The sequence below is a fragment of the Natator depressus genome, chromosome 2, assembly GCF_965152275.1.
Source record: "Natator depressus isolate rNatDep1 chromosome 2, rNatDep2.hap1, whole genome shotgun sequence".
Classification (NCBI taxonomy): domain Eukaryota; kingdom Metazoa; phylum Chordata; order Testudines; family Cheloniidae; genus Natator; species Natator depressus.
Genome location: NC_134235.1, coordinates 304,170 through 329,013, shown reverse-complemented (window position 1 = coordinate 329,013; position 24,844 = coordinate 304,170). Strand labels below are relative to the sequence as shown.

Below are 24,844 nucleotides of genomic sequence, written 5' to 3'. Positions count from 1 at the left end.
GGAATGCGTTACCTAGGGAGGTGGTAGAACCTCCTTCCTTAGAAGTTTTTAAGGTCAGGCTTGACAAAGCCCTGGCTGGGATGGTTTGATTGGGGATTGGTCCTGCTTTGAGCAGGGGGTTGGACTAGATGACCTCCTGAGGTCCCTTCCAACCCTGATATTCTATGATTCTATGATTCTATGGGCCCAAGTCAGGGCCTACCAGTCTGACTTCACTTTCAGTTAAGGCATACCACAAACTGTTTATTTTACTGTGGAGTTTAAAAGCCTAAAGGCATTTTTGAGTGTTACAGGACTAGCAAGGGGCTTGGTCCTGACAAGCTTTGACAGGTGATTGATACATTCACAGATTCCAAGGCCAAAGGAAATCACCATGACCATTCAGCCCGACCCCTCTACACACAATCTAGAATTTCTCCTAGCAGACAGATTAAAGCATATCTTTTAAAAAGATATCTAATTTCATTTTAAAGATTCCATGTGATGGTGAGTCCACTACCTTCCCTGATAACCTGTTCCAACATTTAATTACCCTCACTGCTAGGAAAATGTATCTTATTTCAAGGTTGAATTTGTCTACCTTAAACTTTCAGCTACAGGATTTCATATTGCCTTTGTCAGCAGGGGTGACATTATCTTTATATTAAAGTCCTCATTATCTTTTCTATCTGTAAAATGCTAACTACAGAGTACCCAAATCACCTCTCAACCTTCTCTTCTATACACTGAATATGTGAGCTCCTTAAGCTTCACATTGAAAGGCTTGTTTTCCAGCCCCGCACCATTTTTGTGAACTCTCTCCTGTATTTCCACATCCTTTCAAGTGTGTACTTTAGCACTGGACACAGTAGCAGCAGAGTTTCTGAGGAATTGCCTCCAGTCAGACTCTAATGGAGAAGAAGTGGAGTGCCCCAAGGGTCGGTCCTGGGGCCGGTTTTGTTCAATATCTTCATAAATGATCTGGAGGATGGTGTGGATTGCACTCTCAGCAAATTTGCCGACGATACTAAACTAGGAGGAGTGGTAGATACGGTGGCAGGTAGGGATAGGATACAGAGGGACCTAGACAAATTGGAGGATTGGGCCAAAAGAAATCTGATGAGGTTCAACAAGGATAAGTGCAGGGTCCTGCACTTAGGACGGAAGAATCCAATGCACCGCTACAGACTAGGGACCGAATGGCTAGGCAGCAGTTCTGCGGAAAAGGACCTAGGGGTGACAGTGGACGAGAAGCTGGATATGAGTCAAGAGTGTGCCCTTGTTGCCAAGAAGGCCAATGGCATTTTGGGATGTATAAGTAGGGGCATAGCCAGCAGATCGAGGGACGTGATTGTTCCCCTCTATTCGACATTGGTGAGGCCTCATCTAGAGTACTGTGTCCATACTACAAGAAGGATGTGGAAAAATTGGAGAGAGTCCAGCGAAGGGCAACAAAACTGATTAGGTTTCAGAGTAACAGCCGTGTTAGTCTGTATTTGCAAAAAGAAAAGGAGTACTTGTGGCATCTTAGAGACTAACCAATTTATTTGAGTATAAGCTTTCGTGAGCTACTGCATCTGATGAACTGAGCTGTAGCTCACGAAAGCTTACGCTCAAAAATTGGTTAGTCTCTAAGGTGCCACACGTACTCCTTTTCTTTTTAAAAATGATTAGGGGTCTGGAACACATGACTTATGAGGAGAGGCTGAGGGAACTGGGATTGTTTAGTCTGCAGAAGAGAAGAATGAGGGGGGATTTGATAGCTGCTTTCAACTACCTGAGAGGTGGTTCCAAAGAAGATGGTTCTAGACTATTCCCAGTGGTAGAAGATGACAGGACAAGGAGTAATGGTCTCAAGTTGCAGTGGGGGAGGTTTAGGTTGGATATTAGGAAAAACTTTTTCACTAGGAGGGTGGTGAAACACTGGAATGCGTTACCTAGGGAAGTGGTAGAATCTCCTTCCTTAGAAGTTTTTAAGGTCAGGCTTGACAAAGCCCTGGCTGGGATGATTTAATTGGGGATTGGTCCTGCTTTGAGCAGGGGGTTGGACTAGATGACCTCCTGAGGTCCCTTCCAACCCTGATATTCTATGATTCTATGAAGAACTCAAAGACCCAATCCCATATAGAAGGAGTAAGGTTAGAAGAAGAAATTCAAGATAATACAGTTGGGAACCAATAATGCAGGCTGGATGACTGGCTTGGAAAGCAGTGACTCAGAGAAATACTTAGGGGTCATCCTAGATAATTGCCTCAACTTGAACTCTCAAAACAATGCTCTGGCAGAAAAACGAATGTGATCTTTGATGTATAAAATGGGGAATATCAAGCAGAAGTAGGAAAAACATCTTGTATGCAGCCTGAGGCATGGATCACCTGTTGGGATCAACTGGGCATATCTCATCTAATCAGTTCCCTTCTATTTGAAGGGGCATTAGCAACACCTAAGTCTCTCCTGTTCTTCAAGTGGCTGCACATGTCCATTTCACTGGAGCTGGAGAACTTTTTTAACCAGTTACCAATCCATGACTTATCCCATGACAGCTTACTTTGCTTAAGAGCAGGGGTTCTCAAACTTCATTGCACCGTGACCCCCTTCTGTCAACAAAAATTACTACAGGACCCCAGCAGGGGGACCGAAGACTGAGCCCGCCCAAGCCCGCCACCCAGAGGGGGGTGTGTGGAATGAGGGCAAAGCCAAAGCCCCACCTCCCAGGCATGGGGGCCTGTAACCTGAGCCCTGCCGCCCAGGGCTGAAGCCCTCAGGCTTGGGCTTTGGCACCGGGCCCCAGCAAGTCTAAGCCAGCCCTGGCAACCCCATTAAAACAAGGTTGTGACCCACTTTGAGGTCCCGACCCACAGTTTGAGAACTGCTGCTTAAGAGCCTTTGGTGAAGGATCGTGTCAAAGACTTTCTGAAAATCTAAGTACAGTATATCCACTGGATCCCCCTTGTCCACATGTTTGTTGACTCCCTCAAAGAATTCTAGTAAATTGGTAAGGCATTTCTCTTTACAAAAGCCATGTTGACTCTTCCCCAACAAATTATGTCCATCTGTGTGTCTGACAATTCTACAGTTTCAATCAATTTGCCCGGTACTGAAGCCAGGCTTACTGGCCTGTAATTGCCAGGATCACCTCTGGAGCCCTTTTAAAAAAATTGGCATCACATTAGCTATCCTCCAGTCATCTTGTACAGAAGCTGATTTAAATGATAGGCTTCATACCACAGTTAGTAGTTCTACCATTTCACATTTGAGTTTCCTCAGAACTCTTGGGTCAGTATAAACAACAAGGAGTCTGGTGGCACCTTAAAGACTAACAGATTTATTTGGGCTTAAGCTTTCATGGGTGAAAAACCCCACTTCTTCAGATGCATGGAGTGAAAATTACAGATATAGGCATAAATATATATTGGCACATGAAGAGAAGGGAGATACCTTACAAATGGAGAACCAATGTTTAAGGCCAATTTGGTTAGGGTGGATGTGGTCCACTCCCAATAATTGATGAGGAGGTGTCAATACCAAGAGAGAGAAAATTGCTTTTGTAGTGAGCCAGCCACTCCCAGTCCCTGGTCAAGCCCAAATTGATGGTGTTAAGTCTGCAAATTAATTGTAGCTCTGCAGTTTCTCTTTGAAGTCTGTTTTTGAAGTTTTTTTGTTAAAGAATGGCTACTTTTAAATCTGTTATTGAGTATCCAGGGAAATTGACGTGTTCTCCTACTGGCTTTTGTATGTTACCATTCCTGATGTCTGATTTGTGTCCATTTATCCTTTTACATAGAGACTGTCAGGTTTGGCCAATGTACATGGCAGAGGGGCATTGCTGGCACATGATGGCATAGAACAATCTTGGGACAATGCCATCTGGTCCTGGTGACGTATTACTGTTAAATTTATCAATTTCTTCCAAAACTTCCTCTAATGACACCTCAATCTGGGACAGTTCCTCAGATTTGTTTTGTCTGACATTGCTCTGAGCAATCCCCAGCATAGCAGTGGACCTGAACTTTGACCTCTGGAGTCCAAACTCTTCCTTGGTGGAAGTCCCTGAGCAGTGGAACTGAGTCCTCTTGGCCATTCTATTCCTCAGTTTGTGTTCTGAGCATTCTTGCTCTCCATGAGCTGAGAACTGCTTATTCATTGATGCAGCAGTGGTGGTTTTCACAGCCTCTGTTCCTAGGAATTTGTACAAGGCCAGCACAAATGAGCATAGGCTGGCACAAGCTCGCATTCCTCTCTCACATAACAATTTTGCAGCTCTCAGCCCAAGCAGGCAGAGGCAGGCAAACGCGCCTCAAGCAACTTCCCAGAGAAAAAAAATCAGTATCTACTAAAGTTAAACATCTTTAAATCTGCAGGGCCAAATTAACATGCACCCAAAATTTTTAGGAGATGCTGAGGCCCTTTCTCTGCTAAACACTAACCAATCCAAGTTCAGATTACAGCCAAACCACTTTCTTTCTTGTCTTTATGGTCCCAATTTGGGCAACTCACAAACATTAAGGAATTCATCCTCATACACCCTAGCCCCATGCGGTCGGAAAGTAGCATTAGTTTAACTTTACAGAGGGAGAAACGGAAGCACAAGATTAATGGGACCTGCACAAGATCACACAGGGAATCACAGCCACAAAACCTTTCCACCAAGGTATAGTCAAAGACCACATACGCCCTTACAGCATCTTCTGCTGGGGCAGGAGTGGCTAGGAGCTTCCCCCTCCCTCCTGTGTTCCTACCCCACTTCCTACAGCACGTTCTGTTAGGAGAGGCTGATTTGAGCAGTTGGGAGTTCTCACACACCCAGCAGCTAAAACATCATGACAAAGGCAAATTCTAAGAGAACTGCAGAAGTTAGAGATGGAAAAGCCTTTTCACAGGTGACATTTAGTCCATCCTTTCACAGTCCAATGCAGTATTTGTCACTCATGTTTTTCTAATACTTTGTCTACTTTAGTTTCAAACATGTCCAAATATAATGATCAGTTGAAAGGTGAAAAGAAAAGGAGTACTTGTGGCACCTTAGAGACTAACCAATTTATTTGAGCATAAGCTTCAAAGGTGGAGAGACATCTAGTGGGGACTGAAGGGAATGCCGTTAGGTCTGCTCTGATTAAGGTCTTCATGAATCACAGACTCACAGAATCAGGGTTAACAAGACCACAAGGGTCATCTAGTCTAAGCCCCGCCAAGATGCAGGATTTGTAGCATCTAAACCATCCAAGACAGTTGGCTGTCCAACCTCCTTTTGAAAACCTCCAGGCAGTCCATTCTGTTGTCCCACTGTTCTTACAGTTAGGAAGTTCTTCCTGGTTTCAGAGTAGCAGCCGTGTTAGTCTGATATCCGTAAAAAGAAAAGGAGTACTTGTGGCACCTTAGAGACTAACAAATTTATTAGAGCATAAGCTTTCGTGAGCTACAGTTCACTTCATCGGATGCAACTTCATCGGAAGTTTTTCCTGAGATTTAATCTAACTCTGCTGTGCTGTAGTTTGAACCCACTGCCTCTTGTCCTCCGCTCTGTAGCCAGAGAGAACAACTTTTCTCCATCTTTTATTGAAGACTGCTATTGTGTTCCCCCTTAATCTCCTCTTTTCTAAACTAAACATAACCAGTTTCTTCAGCCTTTGCTCATATGGCTTGCATTCCATCCCTTTGATCATCTTTGTCGCTCACCTCTGGATCTTTTCCAATTTCTTGACATCCTTTCTATACATTGGTGACCAAAATTGGCCACAGTACTCCAGCTGAGGTTTAACCAGAGCCAAGTAGAGCAGTACTATCACCTCCCATGACTTGCATGCTATGCCTCTGTTAACACAACCTAAAATTGTATTTCCTTTTTTGCAATAGCATCACATTGCTGACTCATTTTGAGGTTGTGATCCACCAAAACTCCCAGATCCTTTTCAGCAGTGCTGCTGCCAAGTCAGTTATCCCCCATTCTGAATTTGTGCATTTGGTTTTTCTTTCCTATGTGTAGCACCGTACATTTGTCTTTGTTGTCTAAAGCCCTGTTCTCCTATTATCAAGACCCCTCTGAATTTTAGCTCTCTCCTCCAGAAGTGTTGGCAACCCCTCCCCCAGCTTTGTGTCATCTACAAACTGGATCAGTATGCTCTCTATTCCTACATCCAGGTCATTAATAAAGATGTTAAACAAAACAGATCCCAAAACAGATCCCTGTGGAACACCACTTGAGACCTCCCTTTAGTCTGACAGCATTCCATTAGTATCCTCTGTTTGCAGTTGCTTAACCAATTATGTATCCACTTCGTGGTAGTTGTGTTGAGCCCGCATATCTCCAGCTTATCTATCAGAATGTCACGTTGGACTGTGTCAAAACCCTTGCTGAAGTCCAGGTATATTATTCATTGCTCTCGTAGCTTCCCAGGTATGAGAGTCAGGCTCACTGGTCTATAATTCCCAGCTCCTTCTTTTTAAAGATGGGCACTACATTGTCCTGGAAGACTGGAGAGGGCTCTGTCCTGTTATCCATGAGTTTGTATATATTATTGCCAGTGGCTCCGAGATTTCTTTAGCTAATTCCTTCAGTACCCTCGGATGAATAGCATCTGGCCCTGCTGATTTGAATTAATTCAAACTGGTCAGATCTCTGATGTATTACTTACTTATCCCGATATGGATCCTTCCCCCTTTATTGTCTATGGTAATTTTGCTAGTGATCTGGTCAAATGTTATTTTTTGTGAGAAAACTGAAGCAAAGTAGCCATTGAGCAGCTCTGCCTTCCTATCATCTTCCATTACCAGTTCATCTTCTCCATTGAGCAGCAGACCCACACAATCCCTGATCTTTCTTTTTTGTCTGACATATCTGAAGAACCTCTTTTTGTTGTCTCTAACGTTCCTTGCCAGCTGTAACTCATTCTTTCCTTGGCTTTCCCGATTTTGTCCCTAAATCCTCGTGCTATTCCTATGTTTACCTCCTCGGTGACATGCCCCTCCTTCCATTTCCTGGATGTATCCCTTTTGGTTTTTATTAGGGCTGTCAATTAATTGCAGTTAACTCACGTGATTAATTCAAAAAAATTAATCACAGTTTTAATTGCAGTATTAAACAATATAATACCAATTGAAATGTATTAAATATTTTGGATGTTTTTCTACATTTTCATATATATTGTATTCTGTGTTGTAATTGAAATCAAATTGCACATTATTTTTTATTTCAAATATTTACACTTTAAAATTATAAACAAAAGAAATAGGATTTTTCAATTCATCTCATACAAATACTATAGTGGAATCTCTTTGTCGTGAAAGTGCAACTTACAAATGTAGATTTTTTTTTTGTTACATAACTGCACTCAAAAACAAAACAATGTAAAACTTTAGAGCCTACAAGTCCTCTCAGTCCTACTTCCTGTTCAGCCAATCATTAAGACAAACAAGTTTTTTTTTCATTTATAGGAGATAATGCTGCCCTCTTCTTATTTAAAATGTCACCAGAAAGTGAGAACAGGCATTTCCATGGCACTTTTGTACCTGGCATTGCAAGGTATTTACATGCCAAATATGCCAAACAATGTATGCCCCTTCATGCTTCGGCCACCATTCCAGAGGACATGCTTCCATGCTGACGATGCTCATTAAAAAAATAATGCATTAATTAATTTGTAACTGAACTCCTTGGGGGAGAATTGTATATCCCCAGCTCTGTTTTACCTGCATTCTGCCATATATTTCATGTTTTAGCAGTCTTGGATGATGACCCAGCACATGTTGTTCGTTTTAAGAACACTTTCACTGCAGATTTGACAAAATGCAAAGAAGGTACCAATGTGAGACTTCTAAAGATAGCTACAGCATTCCATCCAAGATTTAAGTATCTGAAGTGCCTTCCAAAATCTGAGAGGGACGAGGTGTGGAGCATGCTTTCGGAAGTCTTAAAAGGGCAACATTCTGATGCGGAAACTACAGAACCCGAACTACCAAAAAAGAAAATCAACCTTCTGCTGGTGCCATCTGACCCAGATAATGAAAATGAAAGTGCATCGGTCCACACTGCTTTGGATTGTTATTGAGCAGAACCTGTCATCAGCATGTATGCACGTCCCCAGGAATGGTGGCTGAAGCATGAAAGGACTTATGAATCTTTAGCGCATTTCGCACATATCTTGTGAAGCTGGCTAAAACAATGCCATGAGAACACCCGTTCTCACTTTCAGGTGACACTGTAAACAAGAAGCGGGCAGCATTATATCCGGCAAATGTAAACAAATTTGTTTGTCTGAGCACTTGACTGAACAAGAAGTAGGACTGAGTGCACTTGCAGGCTCTAAAATTTTACATTGTTTTATTTTTGACTGCAGGTTTTTTGCACATAATTCTACATTTGTAAGTTCAACTTTCATGATAAAGAGATTACACCACAGTACTGGTATTAGGTGAATTGAAAAATACTGTTTCTTTTGGTTTTTTTACAGTGCAAATACTTGTAACTAAAAATAAATATAAAGTTGAGCACTGTACACTTTGTATTCTCTGTTGTAATTGAAATCAATATATTTGAAAATGTAGAAAACAGCCAAAAGTATTTAAATAAATTGTATTATATTATTAACGGTGCGATTAATCGCACGATTAATTTTTTTAATCACTTGACAGCCTCACTTTTTATATAGCTAAAAGTCTCGTTGTGCAGCCACACTGACCTTCTATGGCTCTTCTTATCTTTCCTCTGCATCAGAATAGTTTGATGTTGAGTCTCCAGGATTACATCTTTTAGGAAGTGCCAGCCCCCTTCAACTCATTTTCTTCCTAACTGGTCTTTCCATGGGACCTTGCCTACTATTTCTCTGACTCGGTTGAAATCCGCTTTTCTGAAGTCCGGTGTCCTAGTTTTGCTGTTCTCATGTTCTCTTTTCCATAGGATCTTGAATTTTATCTGATCATGATCACTTCCTCCCAAGTTCCTGACTACCTTCACATTCTCAACTAATTCATTCTTGTTGGTCTAAACCAGATCCAAAATGGATGACCCTCTAGTTGTTTCCTCAACTTTTGTCCCCTACACATGCTAAGAATTTGCAGGACATATGTTTTACTGTAATAGTCTTCGAACAGATATCATGGAAGTTAAAATCTCCCATTAACACTAGCTCATGTGTGTTGGCTAATCTTGTTACCTGCTTGTAGAATGACACATCCACTTCCTCCTCCTGATTTGGTAGTCTAAAATAGACCCCCACCATAACATCACTACTGTCGATCTATTATCAACTCAAGGTAATTCTATATTATACCTCTTTCTAACCAATCAAGATTAATTGATCACTGAATTAAAAATTAGTGATTGTCAAGCTGTAAGTGATCACAAGTGTATTGAGTGTCCCCACAGGGTTTTACACTGGGTTAACTAAATCAGTTTAAAAATCACACCTTTAGTTAAACCAGTGCATCTTTACATATAGACAAGGCCTGTTACCCCTTATGATCAAGCACGCCCAGTACAACTCTATATTGCACCTACCTATATGCGGGCTGTTTATTAGGGCTGGCTCATTCTGCTTATTGTTGGATTTCCTTGGGAGCTTGGAGCTGCTCTCTTGCTTAGCTGTGCCTTTCCTCTCAGCTTGCTGGCCTAACGCTGGGAAAGGGGGGGGGGGAGAGAAAAAAACCACTTTAGCTATTTTATTTACCAGAGGCTACCTGATGCCTAAAGACAAGCTCCTAAATCTGTAAAACTTCCAAAAGTGCTGGGCGCCCACAAATCCCATTGAAGTTTTCAGTCAGGCCAGGACACAGAACATCATTAGTGATGTTGATGAATGATCTCTTGAAGTTGATGGAGGGCAGAAATTCATTCTCATACTCCTGGGCCTCTCTTCAGCAAACAACACTGTCAGTCATGAGCTACTGCTATTCCGCCTGAGGGAGATGGTAGGAATCCAGGGAAATATGCTAAAATGGTTTGAATCCTCCCTGGCAGGATGCACCCAAAGGACAGTAGTGGGAAACTGCACCTATACTCTCAGACCTGCATTCCCTCTAAGGTGAGCACTTGGGTGTCTGCACAAGAGGGCAGCAAGGGCCATGCACCTAATTAGTGCAGCCACGCAGGTGTGGCTCCACTAATTATGTGCCTGGACCCTGGAGAGGACACACATGTAAGCTGGTGGTGTTGGGGGGGGGAATAGGGATAATGGGGGGCAGTGGGCTGAGGGGTTGGTGGGAACTTGGGGCATGAAGGACTGCAGCAGCTAGTGAGCTCAGCCGCTCCCCTCCCCCAGCTGGGGAGAAACATGCCTCCTTTCTCCCAGCCCCAGCTGGGCTGCCCTGGCTGGGAAGATGCCTCTGGGAGCCAACAGAGAACAAAGTAGTTAAGCTCACAGTGGCTGGCAGTTGTATTCTAAACAAGCTGGTGTCTCTGTTGCTCGAATGTTTAGCCCCAAGTACAGTGACAGTAATCAAGTCTGAAGGTGACAAACACATGGATTATTGAGGCTAGATCTTCAAGGAAGAAGCAGTAGAGGATTTTAGCAGCTGACGGTGGAAGAAGGTGGTGTTGTATTTGTGTGATTCTGGTTTTTGGTTTTTTGCCACAGACCACTTTAAGGTTGGGGGGTCCCTTCCAGCTACTGATACTACCTGGTCATTTAGGGGATGGTGGGTGTCTCCCAGAGCTAATGGGAGTACTTGATTTTCACTGGTCTTCACCAGTGTCCAGGGGTGTTCACCAGTGAACAGCACAGCTTTCAATGTTTCCAAGGGCTTCCAGCACTTTATTGTGCATGAGTTAGGGCCAAACTCTTGTCTGGCCCTCTCCCCAAATTCTAAAAAGTAATGGAAATCACTTGTCTGGACTGCAGACAAGTGGTTTTGTATGGTGAAGACCTTATTAGCAAGCTCTGAAGCCATGTTTTAATGTGCTCTATTTACTTAAGGGACTTGTAAAAACTTAATGAGCCTACTCTTGAGTTTTTGAGTTGGTGACACACACAATATAAAACCAGGAGAACTTTAACTTTCCCTGTTTCTATAGGGTTCTGTTGCACTTGCACAGCATGGGTCTAAACACTCATTTAATATACCCATGACCAACCACCTGATGTTTTACTTCCCTTTGTATTTTCAGTGTTGTCACTTCATAGAATATCAGGGTTGGAAGGGACCTCAGGAGGTCAGCTAGTCCAACCCCCTGCTCAAAGCAGGACCAATCCCCAACTAAATCATCCCAGCCAGGGCTTTATCAAGCCTGACCTTAAAAAATCTCAAAGGAAGGAGATTCCACCACCTCCCTAGGTAACGCATTCCAGTGCTTCACCACCCTCCTAGTGAAATAGTGTTTCTGAATATCCAGCCTCAACCTCCCCCACCGCAACTTGAGACCATTACTCCTCGTCCTGTCTGTTTGTTCACTTGTTTGTTTGTGGTTTTGTTTGCTGTCTGAGTTGCTTTATTAGTTATTTTTACTGTTCTATGTGTGTGAAGTATTAATCAACTTAAGAGTTGACATCCCATAGAAATTGTATGAGCCTGAGTGAATGCCTTTTAGTCTTCTTTCCAATATCAGAAAATATTGTATTAATATTTGTGATGAGAGCATGACTGTTTCTAGTGGACTCATAGATTTGTTTAGCATCTTAAAGCTGAGCTATGTGTGCAGATAATATGCATGCAAGAGGGATAGTTTTGTGAACTGCAAAAGTCCATAGCATGCTAGTGTTTTGACAGCTGCTTCATTTTTCGAGAGCAGCTTTCCCTGAAGATTTAGTAGTCTATGGTAGGATTAGGTTACTGAATTGGCCTTCTGGTGCATATTTTTTATGCTTTCATTTAATGGCCATGACTTTGTTTTATTTATATAGCTGTTTTCAGTATGCCACATTTTGGTGTATTTACTAGCTTGAGTTGTTAGAAAGGATTATAAAATACATGTACTCCAAGGGCAGTGTTAATTTTCTTTTTGATTTCATATTAAATAAACATCTTAAGCAGTGCACCTTGTTTTAATATTCTCTCTTTTTCTTCCATAACTCTGAACTTTTAAAAAATATATATCTAGGGGTTTTTTTTGTGTACTGGTGGCGCACATCCTCTCGATATTGGTGCTGCACATAACAAAATTCATTCCGCACATGGATGGAAAAAATTAGAGGGAACATTGTCTCAGATCCCTCACTTGCGAAGTCCCAAAATTATCAATTCTCTCTTAGGTCCTATTCAACATCTGCATACTGCTACTGGGAAAACTGGCGAGATGACATTAACTCAAGTGCCCACAATATGTAGATAACAGACACGTCTACCAAGCTTCACCACATACAATAATATCACTGGCATTAAGCTGGCCCACTGCTTGGACAAGAGCAGCTGGAAGAAGCTGAACCCAGGCAAGACAGAAATTATGCTGACTGGCAGAGAAAAGCACTTTGAAGAGCGTGCAATCAATGTGCAGTATCCATTGGCTGAAGATACACAACCATAGCTGGTCAATTCAGACCGCAGTTTAGGAGTGCTCCTGAATTCCTTTCTGACACTACGCTCTGATACACAGCAGTGTATATATTGCATGGTATTCCTTAAAATATGCCATAATGAATGACAGTGGGAAACAGTCATCTGGACCTGTGATTTGTCACGGAGGGCCCCAAAAACATATAACCCTCTGGTCTCCTGGGGTGTTTGGGTTATGGGGTTCCACAATTGAGGCGTGGTGTTACCATGTGTAACCATAATGGTACCTCCATAGAGGACAATTCTTAAACTTGCAGTATTGTACATACCAGACTGGGCATAAAGTCTCCTTTGGAATGCTGGAAATATGACAATTTAACTGCTTTGCAGAATATAACCCTACAGGTAATATAGATGCCAAGCTGGAAGGATTCTGATTTAAGCTGGCCGCAGCCTGGAGCTAGAAATACTTCCTTATGGGAGGGCGTGTGGAAACCACTGTGGGAGTCGGTGCAACCACAGCTCGTCAATGTGTCCTTTCAGTACATTACATGGATGGGCGGTACACCCCAAAGAATGGTGGGTGGATTGGGTACACCCCAACTGCAGCAGATACATAGAAGGGTTAAAGCAACAATTTAATTAGTGGGTGAGGGAATACACATGGAATTGCCGCTGCAAAAGGCATCTATGGGCAGCAGAAACCACAGGGTTGGGTGTATAGAATCTGGGGGGAAATGTGTGTATAGGAATGCAAAATGCTCAACTGGGGGCTAGCACCTGGGTAATAGTTGCAGTGGTACCTTGGAATGAGATGGCAACTAAGGTTGTCCACATGAACCCTATGGGAATAATAAGAAAGGGAGGACCACTGTGGGATAGATAGGGAGAATAAAATGCTGTAAAATTTAAATAATTAGTTAAATAATTGTTTGTCCAAAAATATATATTTAAATGTGCCCCTCCCCAATGGCCATAAAGGAGCAGACCCAATGGCCTGTGCCAGGGGTGGACAATTAAATGTAAGGTATATGGGGTATGGAGTGTTCTGCTGGGAGTGTTCACAATTCTGTAATATAACACTGGAGACTACAAGTGCACAAGCATCTGACACAATTATACACATCTACATGCTGCCATTGGGACTTTCGTGCATAAATGGGTCTCTGAAACTCATTGCTGTGGACAATTGAACCAGTGCATTACCCAATTCTATACCAAGTGGTTGAGCTAGTTTGGATAATACCCCGTTTTTCTGTAAATATTCAATGGACTCATGATATGGACAAGCGCACATGAACACTGTAGGGGCAGCTCACTGCAACTGTCAACAACTGGACACATTTAAAATATACACCCCAAAATGGTATATATTTTTAACCCTATCAAAGGAGGAGAAGCAGTGTTTCTGGTGGTAGCCCGGATGATGGACTCAGGTCTTGGAAGCCCAGGCCCTTCAAGGAATGAATGCATTCCAGCTAGCTACTAACTGTCTGCTGATTGTACTTGAACTGATGTAGCCTGTGCCCTTCAGACAGGTCTAATGGACACTCATTCACTTCTTGGTCGTATTGCTCATGTTGTAGGGGTGTTATTCATATTAACTGTATTCATGAGGTGCTTAAAATTATGTGCTGCCCTAGGCTCTCCCCAAAAGCTTGTAAACTCAGCGGCTTACCCTTTTTATGACCTGCCTTCTCTCTCTCCCCATAGCATGATCAGTGGATCAAGGTATCGGGCTAACCAGAGCCAGGGCCTCCAGCCCGAGTGCCCCGCCGTCCAGTGTGCGGGAAGGAGGGGCACCTGGGCCCTTCTTTGAAGAGAGTGGGGGAGTGTTGGGATATCTAAGGATTAAGTAGAGACCTGGGAAACAGCTGGTGTGCTGGCATGGTATTAGGGAGTAGGCACAGGCATGCACAATTTCTTCGCTTGATAGATAAAATGTTATCCTGCCATAAAGTTCCCTTCCGCTTGTTAAGAATTGACAAGCTCGCAGCTGCATAAGGAATGTGGGGATCTAAAAGAATATCTTTTGGGTAAAGCAGTGTTATGTCCCCCTCCCTTCCTTTTCCAGATACACAAACGAGCTTGGGGTCATGGCCCCTTCCTCTCTCCTCTGCAAACTGCTGATTAAGGAAATTTGGAGCTGCAATTATTGTGAAGAAATGTATCTTCAAAGTAAAAGTTATCTGTAGAATATGCTAATGCTGTAAACAGTAATCAGGTGTGGGAATAATTATATTTAGTATATAGCTATTAATATTCATTGTATGGGCGTTTATATTACTCAGTACGGGTTGTGGGGGTATTGTAGTAAATGTAGATATTTACATATTAACTTAGATAAAAAGAGTGTGCTGTAACTAATTCAGTGCTTACTCAACAATTTGGTTGAGGGGAACAAGTACAGCAATAAAGAAGCCCGTTTACTCAATCCACCTCTGGGTCTTCCTGTTCTCTCTAACATTTAGAAGGTAACATGTTCTATCATCTGCATCTGACCAGAGAATAGTGTCCTGTCAAGGTTCCTTCCCCACTCTGAACTCTGGGGTACAGATGTGGGGACCTGCATGAAAACCTCCTAAGCTTACTTTTACCAGCTTAGGTTAAAACTTCCCCAAGGTTTTTGCCCTTGGATTTTATCGCTGCCACCATCAAATGTCTAACCGGTATATTACTGGGAAAGAGTCCATTTGGAAACGTCTTTCCCCCCAAAATCCTCCCAACCCTTACACCCCCTTTCCTGGGGAAGGCTTGATAAAAATCCTCACCAATCTGCATAGGTGAACACAGACCCAAACCCTTGGATCTTAAGAACAATGAAAAAGCAATCAGATTCTTAAAAGAAGAATTTTAATAGAAGAAAAAGTAAAAAGAATCACCTCCGTAAAATCAGGATGGTAATTACCTTACAGGGTAATTAGATTCAAAACATAGAGAATCCCTTTAGGCAAAACCTTAAGTTACAAAAAGACACAAAAACAGGAATCTACATTCCATTCAGCACAGCTTCTTTTCTCAGCCATTTAAAGAAATCAGAATCTAACGCATATTTCGCTAGATTACTTACTAAGTTCTAAGACTCCATTCCTGTTCTGTCCCCAGCAAAAGCATCACACAGACAGAGAGAGAGGCTTTGTTTCTCCCTCCCCGTATCTTGTCTCCTCATTGGTCACTGTGGTCAGGTGCCAGCGAGGTTATCCTAGCTTCTTAACTCTTTACAGGTGAAAGGGTTTTGCCTCTGGCCAGGAGGGATTTTAAAGGTGTTTACCCTTCCCTTTATATTTATGACGCATCCCCCCAAATCACAGATAGGGTGAAACGCTGACTGTGATTTCTTCCTGGAGCTCTAGGGAAAAAGAGAGTTAATAAGACACATGCACCTCTAAATATACTACCAAGTATATAAAGACTAACAGTATTTTCCATATCTCAAGGACGATTTTAACCAGTTGATTCTGGGAAACTTTCACGGGAGAGTGCATCAGCCACTTTGTTAGAAGCTCCTGAGATGTGTTGGATGTCGAAATCAAAATCTTGGAGTGCTAAACTCCACTGAATAAGTTTTTTGTTATTTCCCGTGGCGGTATGAAGCCACCGTAGCGCAGCATGGTCAGTTTGCAGGTGGAAACGCCATCCCCAAACATATGGGCGTAGCTTTTCCAGAGCGTAGACAATGGCGTAACATTCTTTTTCACTGACTGATCAGTTGCTTTCCCTCTCAGACAGCTTCTTGCTGAGAAACACTACAGGGTGGAATTCTTGATCCGGTCCTTCCTGCATTAAAACCGCTCCCACACCACGCTCGGACGCATCTGTGGTTACTAGGAACGGTTTGTCAAAGTCTGGGGCCCTTAGTACAGGGTCAGACATGAGTGTCACTTTAAGATGGTTAAAGGTCTTCTAACACTCTTCGGTCCACTGAACGACATTTGGCTGTTTCTTTTTGGTTAGGTCTGTCAGTGGGGCGGCGATTTGGCTGTATTGCGGTACAAATCGTCTGTAATAAACGGCCAAGCCTAAGAAGGACTGAACCTGTTTCTTTGACTTTGGGACAAGCCACTTTTGGATAGCATCCACTTTGGCCTGTAGGGGGTTGATAGTTCCTTGACCCACCTGGTGTCCAAGGTCAGTCACTCTGTTTAGGCCTATTTGACACTTCTTAGCCTTAACAGTTAGTCCTGCCTCGCTTATGCGCTTGAAGACTTTTTGTAGATGTTCCAGGTGTTCTGCCCAGGAATCCAAAAATATGGCCACATTGTCAAGGTAGGTGACTGCATATTCTTCTAATCCCACTAGGAGACCATCTACAAGTCTTTGGAAGGTGGCGGGTGCATTCCGCAGCCCGAAAGAGAGTACATTAAATTCATACACCCCAACATGGGTGGTGAAGGCTGACCTTTCCTTGGCGGATTCATCTAGCGGTACCTGCCAGTACCCCTTGGTTAAGTCCAAGGTAGAGATGAACTGGGTCCGTCCCAGTTTCTCTAATAGTTCATCTGTGCGTGGCACTGGATAGTTGTCTGGGCGAGTTACAGCATTTAGCTTACGGTAGTCCACGCAAAAATGTATCTCCCCATCTGGTTTGGGAACTAGAACCACTGGAGATGCCCATGCACTGCCAGAGGAGGGGATTACACCCATCTGTAACGTATCCTGGATCTCCCGTTCTATAGCAGTTTTAGCTTGAGGAGACACCCGATATGGTTGGACTTTAATTGGGTGAGCATTACCTGTGTCAATGGAGTGGTATGCCCGTTCAGTCAGTCCTGGGGTGGCTAAGAACGTTGGCGCGTAGCTAGTGCACAGCTCCTGGATCTGCTGTTGCTGCATATGCTCAAGGGTCATGGAGATGTTCACCTCTTCCACACCACCAGCACTTTTCCCTTTGTAGTAGACACCTTCAGGCCACTCAGCGTCATCTCCTCCCTGGACTGTAAACTGACAAACCTTTAATTCTCTGGAATAAAAGGGCTTTAGAGAATTAATATGGTATACCTTATGCTTTCGGTTGGAGGTGGGGAATGCTATGAGATAATTAACAGCTCCCAGGCGCTCCTGGACCGTGAATGGCCCTTCCCACGACGCTTCCATTTTATGGGCCTGGAACGCCTTTAAGTCCATGACCTGGTCACCTACTTTGAAGGAACACTCTCTGGCATGTTTATCATACCAGGCTTTTTGCTCTTTTTGAGCATCCTGTAGGTTTTCTTTAGCAAGGGCTAGAGACGTTCAGAGGGTGTTTTGTAGGTTGGTTACAAAATCCAGAATGTTAGTTCCTGGAGAAGGTGTAAATCCCTCCCATTGCTGCTTCACCAACTGTAATGGCCCCTTAACCTCACGGCCATATACAAGTTCAAATAGGGAAAACCCTAAACTGGGATGTGGTACGGTTCTGTAGGCAAAGAGCAACTGCTGCAACACTGGGTCCCAATCATTGGAGTGCTCATTTACGAATTTTGTTTCCAGGCAAATAGGCAGAAAACCCCTCTAGTTGCTCTTAGGGGGGAAAATAAAAAAAACTTTTTCAGGTCTGTGAAGACTTGTGAATTTCCCTGCAAGAGGTTAACTACCCTGCCTTTAGGTAGAGAAAATTCCAGCTCACAAAAGACAATTCCCTTTTGTCTCTACTCTGGCCCCAAAGCAGAGAAAAAAAAACCTCTAACTGCTTTCAGTTGGAAACCTGCTTTCCAGCAGCCGAAAGGAAAAAAAAAATTCCCTTTTAAAATCTGTGCTTCTGGTTCAAAAATCTCAAATTGATCTCAAAATGATTTCAAGTAAATCCCACCGCTCTGCCACCCGGTCAAGGTTCCTTCCCCACTCTGAACTCTACGGTACAGATGTGGGGACCTGCATGAAAACCTCCTAAGCTTACTTTTACCAGCTTAGGTTAAAAATTCCCCAAGGTACAAACTATTTTACCTTTTGCCCTTGGACTTTCACTGCCACCACCAAACGTCTAACAGGGATATATTTGGGAAAGAGCCTGTTTGGAAACGTCTTTCCCCTCAAAATCCTCCCAAATCTTACACCCCCTTTCCTGGGGAAGGTTTGATAAAACTCCTCACCAATTTGCATAGGTGAACACAGACCCAAACCCTTGGATCTTAAGAACAATGAAAAAAAAACATTCAGGTTCTTAAAAAGAATTTTAATAGGAGAAAAAGTAAAAAGACATCACCTCTGTAAAATCAGGATGGTAAATACCTTACAGATTCAAAACATAGAGAATCCCTCTAGGGAAAACCTTGAGTTACAAGACACAAAAAACAGGAATCTACATTCCATTCAGCACAGCTTCTTTTCTCAGCCATTTAAAGGAATCAGAACCTAATGCATATCTAGCTAGATTACTTACTAAGTTCTAAGACTCCATTCCTGTTCTGTCCCCAGCAAAAGCATCACACAGACCGAGAGAGAGAGGCTTTGTTTCTACCTCCCCGCAGCTTCTGAAAGTATCTTGTCTCCTCATTGGTCATTTTGGTCAGGTGCCAGCGAGGTTATCCTAGCTTCTTAACCCTTTACAGGTGAAAGGGTTTTTCCTCTGGCCAGGAGGGATTTTAAAGGTGTTTACCCTTCCCTTTATATTTATGACATGTCCCATCCTGGAAGATGATGATCTGGGCTCAGTTGTACAAACTTCAGTCATTTTGCAGCTGGCCTACAGCAATGTGATCCACCTGAAAATGAAGATGTAAGCCCTCAGGAAACTTTGACTAGTACAGAATGAAGTTGCCTCACACAGAAACACAGGCTGTCTTCCGCTCAGTACGCTGGCTTCCCATAGAACAATAAATGAAGTTTAAGGTCTCCGTACTTACCTTCAATGGTTTGACCCAAGGATACCTAGAAGAATGCCTAAAGCTCCAGGTTGAGGACAGCAGTCATAAGAACAAACATACTAGATCAGACCATAGATCCATCTAGCCCAGTATCCTGTCTTCCGACAGTGGCCAATTCCAGGTGCTTCAGAGGGACTTACAGAATGGGGGACTCTATCCTGGGCATAGAATCATAGAATATCAGGGTTGGAAGGGACCTCAGGAGGTCATCTAGTCCAACCCCCTGCTCAAAGCAGGACCAATCCCCAATTAAATCATCCCAGCCAGGGCTTTGTCAAGCCTGACCTTAAAAACTTCCAAGGAAGGAGATTCTACCACCTCCCTAGGTAACGCATTCCAGTGTTTCACCACCCTCCTACTGAAAAAGTTTTTCCCAATATCCAACCTAAACCTTCCCCACTGCAACTTGAGACCATTACTCCTTGTCCTGTCCTCTTCTACCACTGAGAGTAGTCTAGAACCATCCTCTTTGGAACCACCTCTCAGGTAGTTGAAAGCAGCTATCAAATCCCCCCTCATTCTTCTCTTCTGCAGACTAAACAATCCCAGTTCCCTCAGCCTCTCCTCATAACTCATGTGTTCCGGACCCCTAATCATTTTTGTTGCCCTTCGCTGGACTCTCTCCAATTTTTCCACATCCTTCTTGTAGTGTGGGGCCCAAAACTGGACACAGTACTCCAGATGAGGCCTCACCAATGTCGAATAGAGGGGAACGATCACGTCCCTCGATCTGCTCGCTATGCCCCTACTTATACATCCCAAAATGCCATTGGCCTTCTTGGCAACAAGGGCACACTGTTGACTCATATCCAGCTTCTCGTCCACTGTCACCCCAGGTCCTTTTCCGCAGAACTGCTGCCTAGCCATTCGGTCCCTAGTCTGTAGCGGTGCCATCCTAAGTGCAGGACCCTGCACTTATCCTTGTTGAACCTCATCAGATTTCTTTTGGCCCAATCCTCCAATTTGTCTAGGTCCCTCTGTATCCTATCCCTACCTGCCACCGTATCTACCACTCCTCCTAGTTTAGTATCATCCGCAAATTTGCTGAGAGTGCAATCCACACCATTCTCCAGATCATTTATGAAGATATTGAACAAAACCGGCCCCAGGACCGACCCTTGGGGCACTCCACTTGATACCGGCTGCCAACTAGACATGGAGCCATTGATCACTACCCATTGAGCCCGACAATCTAGCCAACTTTCTACCCACCTTATAGTGCATTCATCCAGCCCATACTTCCTTAACTTGCTGACAAGAATACTGTGGGAGACCGTGTCAAAAGCTTTGCTAAAGTCAAGAAACAATACATCCACTGCTTTCCCTTTATCCACAAAACCAGTAATCTCAACACAGAAAACGATTAGATTAGTCAGGCATGACCTTCCCTTGGTGAACCCATGCTGACTGTTCCTGATCACTTTCCTCTCATGTAAGTGCTTCAGGATTGATCCCTTGAGGACCTGCTCCATGATTTTTCCGGGGACTGAGGTGAGGCTGACTGGCCTGTAGTTCCCAGGATCCTCCTTCTTCCCTTTTTAAAAGATGGGCACTACATTAGCCTGTTTCCAGTCGTCCGGGACTTCCTCCGATCGCCATGAGTTTTCAAAGATAATGGCCAAAGATAATGGCATCAGAGACTCTAAAAAGGATTTGGGGGTGAGAAGGAACTTCCAGTGTAAAGCTGTGGCCAAAAGGACTACTGCAATCGTTGGATTCCCAGGGAAATCTTGAGTAGGAGTAGGGAGTCTATATTACCATTGTATTTGGGACTGGTGCAATCACAACTGGAATATTGTGTCTAGTTCTGGTATCCATAATTGTTGCAAGAAGTTGATCAATTGAAGAGGGCTCAAAGAAGAGCCAGGAGATTGATTAAAGGTTTAGAAAACACACTGTATAGTGATAGGTACCAGGAGCTCAATTTATTTAGCTTAACAAAAGAGAAGATTAAGGAGCGACATGATCACAATCTGTAAGTATCTACATGGGGAACAAAAATTTGATAATGGGCTCATCAGTCTAATAGACAAAGATATAGCAAGATTCTATGACTAGAAGCTGAAGGTAGACAAATTCAGACTAGAAATAAGGCATACTTTTCTTTTTTTTTTAAACAGTGAAGGTAATTAACCATTGGAACATCTTACCAAGGGTTCGATGAAGTCCTATGGCCTGTGTTACACAGGAGGTCAGACTAGATGATCACAATGGTCCTTTTTGGCCTTAATAATCTATGACACAGTTTTAAATTACAACTTTTCTTTCTTATTACTCAGACTCCTAGCATTTGTATAAAAGGAACTGAATGTTTTCCCCCTTCAAATTCTTTCCCACCTCATCTCAATATATTCACAGTACCTTGAGCTTGAGTGATATCTTTACGCATTTGTAGCACAACTGCCTTCCAGGAGAAGAATTGCTAGTTTAAGATACTCCTACCTGCTCCAACTGGTTTTCAACCGAGATTAGCCCACCTACTTCTGTGTTGCTGGAGGTCCTATTTGTTCAGGCCCTTCTCCCACTGGAATGTGACCCAATGTTCCACAAAACCAAAACCTTCAGTTTCATATCACCCACATAGATAATGGTGCAGCTCCACTAATTTCTGCCTTCTGCCGTCCCTCATTTATAGGGATGGAAGGATCTCTGAGAGATGACTTGGAATTTTTCTTCTTCACAACACTTCCAAGACAGATGAGTCTTTGGTCCAGCAGTTACAGCATTAGCTTAGGATTTAGGAGATGTGTGTTCAAATCCCTGCTCCACCAACGATATCCTGTGTGACCTCGGGCACATCACTTAACCACTCAGCTCCCCATCTGTGAAATGGGGATAAAAGCATTTCTTTACCTCCCAGGGGTGTTTTAAGGATAAATACATTAATGACTGTGAGATGCTCAGATACTACAGTAATGGGGGCCATAAAAGTACCTAAGGCTAACAACCCTGAAGTTTTCAATAATCTTTGTACTTCCATGTGATGCTGTCCATCATGTATTCTAATGTGTATCATCACCAGGAGACTTGCCAACCAACTTCAGATCCCCATCCAATCTTACAGTTATAGTTCATGTCTTTGTTCCAGGGAAGCTACACATCATCCTGCTGAATTCTCTGTCCATTCTTCTTAATATGGAATCACGTGATGGTTGCTTGTCATTTTAGAACCGTTAAAAACCTCTTGGACATCCTTGCCAGTAAGAAGCAAGCAGCTACCCCCTGTAACTTTGTTCCATTCCTCCAAATATATGTTCAGACACATTTTCTGTAGTTGCCTCACTGAATATTGCAATTCAATACTTCTAGAAGAATTGAATGCCTTCTGTTTCTCTTTCCTCTGTTCACAAATTGCCAGTCATCTTCTTTAGTTTCTACACTCTTACGTTCCTTCTTCACCAATCCTTCCCCAGTAGAATCGGTGGCAACAATTCCCAAATCTTGTTGTCCGATAAGTCTTTGCCATCTCAGTTGGTACGCAGCACTGATACTGGTGATTCCAGATCATATATCTTCTTCGCCAGCATGGCCACCAACTTAAAATTCCTATACAAGAAATCTCTGCTGTTTTCCAGCATGTAGGAAAACAACACACATCCACCACAGGTCATTATGACTGTTTCATTGTTGACCATATCTGCTGCATAGGGTAGCACCATACCTAAACAGAAAGAAACTGCTGTAACTCCCAAACTAATGATGATGCAGAAGGCTGAAAGACAACAGCAACCGACAGAACCAGAATTCCCCCACCATAACTCTACCTGGTTTTCTAGATGCCGTTCCTGATTTCTTCACCAGTGAAGCTGGTTTGGAACCTTTCTAAGCTGCACCTTTTCCTGCTGCTTTCCTGTCACTCATTTCCCTGAAACAGAATAGAGACCAGTAGGTTTCTTATTAACTTTAAAGCACTAATGAGCTCAGCTTTGCATGAGCCAAGAGACAGCAAGTGCTTTGGTCCTGCAAACACGAATGCATCCCAGTAAATTCAATGGGATTACCTGAGTGTGTCTGCAGTATCAGGCCCACTTGTGGCACGGATGTGGCGGGGAAGGGAAAGTTAATTCTGGTGCTAAGAAACCTCAGCATCTTTGTGGGATATCTTGGTCGCTTCCCCTAATGCTTGTCAAAAACATTTTCAAAGTGGTTTAGAACCTAAGGGAATTTTCATCTGAACAAATTCCATATGTGTAGTGAAGAATAAGAATACATATCAGTAATATAGAGGTTTAAAAAATTACAAGAATGCTATACTTCTAAAAAAAATACCCAGAAAATTCAGAATTAAGGCTCAATGTAAACATCTGACAATACAAAAATGTAGTTAATGCACCCAAACTATCTTAACTTTACCCAGGTTTTTATTACAGTCGTGCCCATAGCTCCCAGGCGAGATCCCAGAGGGATGTCCTTAGAAAAACTTCCCAGAAATCAGATACAGCCTTATCCACCCACCTTACACAACTCCGGGCACCAGTGACCTCCTCCACCAGGCGCCCGCGCCAGTAAAGTAGCGGTGCCCGCGGACTTTCCCCCCGTTCTCAGGAGACAAATACCGACGTGCCCACGGTCCTCCCCGCCGCGCCGACTCCCTACCGGCCTCCCGCTCCCCCCGTCTGACCGACGCGGGCAGCGCCGCGGGCCCCGACCTGCTGTCCCGGGGCCGCCGTGGGAAAGTCGCGCCCGCCAGGATGAGCGCCCCGCCGGCGCCGCTCCAGCTCCTGCGGCTTCGCCCGCAACGGCAGCGGCCCCAACCGTCACCCGGCAACGGCGACGCCGGAAGCGCACCCGTTCCCAACCGGAACTGAAAGGGCGGGTCTGACCCCTACACGTCACGCCCCAGTTGGTGAAGTGACCGCCCCAGATCAGAACCCCGCCCACTTCCTGTAGCGTCAGGGCCTAACGATACCCCCTGCCCCGGCTTCCCCGGCTCCACCAATCCCCGCTCCGGTACCATCACCCCTCCCCCCGGCCCGGCTTCCCCGGCTCCACCAATCCCCGCTCCGGTACCACGCGGCCCGGCTTCCCCGGCTCCACCAATCCCTGCTCCGGTACCACGCGGCCCGGCTTCCCCGGCTCCACCAATCCCCGCTCCGGTACCACGCGGCCCGGCTTCCCCGGCTCCACCAATCCCTGCTCCGGTACCACGCGGCCCGGCTTCCCCGGCTCCACCAATCCCTGCTCCGGTACCACGCGGCCCGGCTTCCCCGGCTCCACCAATCCCTGCTCCGGTACCACCACCACTCCGCGGCTTCCCCGGTTTCACCAATGGGCGCTCTGATACCACCCCCGTTCCTCCCCCCTCAGGTGCCAACCACCCCTCCCCCCATGCCCATGCAGAGACCTAGTCCCCATTCCCCCCCCGCCCCCGATCTGCAGTGCCCGTGCAAGCATCGCCTTCCCCCATCCCGGCCATGGCCCGTGCAAGCAGCGCCATCCCTCTCACCCTCCATCCCGGTACCGACCCACCATCCCTCACCCCGGTACCACTCCTCCACCCCAGTTATCCCCAACTTGCCCCAGCCAGCCCCCAGCCCCCAGCCCGTCGCCCATCCAGGTATAACCGTCTCCCGCATCACCTCTCTGGTACTAGCCCCCACACC

At 44.4% G+C, this 24,844-nt stretch overlaps 1 protein-coding gene across 1 annotated transcript in view; it reads right to left on the bottom strand.

Moving 5' to 3' along the window:
• IQANK1 (IQ motif and ankyrin repeat containing 1) overlaps nucleotides 1-23,102 on the bottom strand; it is a 167,093-nt gene extending 143,991 nt beyond the window's left edge. Inside the window, 2 exon segments of the mRNA XM_074943621.1 lie at nucleotides 9,473-9,589; nucleotides 23,006-23,102. Coding sequence (XP_074799722.1) covers nucleotides 9,473-9,589; nucleotides 23,006-23,102 — 214 coding nt within the window.
• Nucleotides 23,103-24,844: the final 1,742 nt, after the last annotated feature.